The 1,332-nt window shown below is 52.5% G+C and overlaps 1 protein-coding gene across 1 annotated transcript in view; it reads right to left on the reverse strand.

Annotated features, from left to right (window-relative positions):
• PPTG_24338 (hypothetical protein) overlaps positions 1-1,332 on the reverse strand; it is a gene marked incomplete at both ends in the record, with an annotated part of 5,531 nt that overhangs the window by 2,858 nt on the left and 1,341 nt on the right. The window contains one exon of the mRNA XM_008916448.1: positions 76-344. Within this exon, the coding sequence (XP_008914696.1) occupies positions 76-344 (269 nt within the window). The remainder of the gene's footprint in view (positions 1-75; positions 345-1,332) is intronic.

Here is a 1,332-nt window from a genome sequence, read left to right on the forward strand (position 1 = left end):
GCAATTGCCTTTTTGATGTTCACCGTGTAGTCGCCATAACTCGAAGGGGCAATACTCGTCGCCAGCTTCTCGTACAATTTCGGGTCTCGCGCCATTTCATTAAACTTTTCCTCCTCAACTGGGGAAAATGCCTTCTTCGCGATCTCAATGCTCACTACGCGCACATAGAGTGTGCGGATGGCTACAGCGCCGACGTTTTTGCCTCCTGCGTTGACCACAGAGGTAATGCCGACCACCGAAACTCGCGTGCCGGGGGACGCTCTGTCCACTAAGTGACGGTCGGCAACCAGCGCTAAGTTTCGGGGCATTTCGCCAGTAGGTACAACTTCTTGCAGTTTCAATGTCTGTTGGTCAACGTAGTGAGTAGTAGTAATATTTACTGGAACAGAACACCGGCAGTTTTTTTCCTTCCCGTAATTTACCAGCGAGAGTAGGTTTAAAGCTTCCTAAACGTCAACCGTTGAGAACAACGACAACACCGCTAAGTAGTGTGCGACGGAGGTTTCCTCCACAGGTCCAAGCACCGCATATACCAACAGTTGGGGGATTCCAAGCAAAAGGTCTCCTCCACACCTCCAAGCACCGTACACAGCAACATTGGGGTTACATACAAAAGCAGGTATTCGTTCGAAGGGAAAATCATGCTAAGCTCCGTTGAGCGCCGGCAGTTTTTTCAAGGGGGAGAAGACGAACGACTTGAAGGATGTCGATGCATACAAACTGCAACTCCTCCTGGCGAAGACGGAGAAAGGCGCCGGGGCGTGGCTGACGGAGGCAGACGTGAAGGAAGGTGTGAGTGACACGAGTGATTTGAAACTACTGGGCGCTGCGGGAGCGCCGCTCAACTTGGTTGGCTTGTCGGAGAAGGACGTCAAGTTCGTACCCACACTAGAGGATGTCGAGTCGATGAACACCCCTGTTCACGTGCTGGTGGTGGTTCCGGAGGGACGGAAACGCCATCCGCCGAATGGGTGGTTTGCCGAGTCCTTCCACCCGCTGAAGAAGCGCAGAGTGGGCGAGGACGTGAACGAGGAGAAGAGATTCTTCGATATGAGGGACTTCCCTTCGCTGCTGGAGCATCCAAAGGCGGAATTCAAAACGATCGTGGAGAGAGAGGCGTATGTTGTGATCTTTGCCCAGTTGGTGCAGTACGCGAAAACTTGCTTCGAGTTCGTTCCTACTAGTGCGAGCGAGACAGACGAAAAACGTAAACCAGGCAAGGATTCCAACCTGGTTGTCACGGGGAATCCAGGGATTGGGAAGAGTCGATTCTTCCTGTATTGCATCTTTCAACTCATACTTCGTGAGCGAGAGGATGTCAAGCGGCTTCCC

This window comes from Phytophthora parasitica (genome assembly GCF_000247585.1).
Source record: "Phytophthora parasitica INRA-310 unplaced genomic scaffold supercont2.84, whole genome shotgun sequence".
Lineage (NCBI taxonomy): Eukaryota > Oomycota > Peronosporomycetes > Peronosporales > Peronosporaceae > Phytophthora > Phytophthora nicotianae.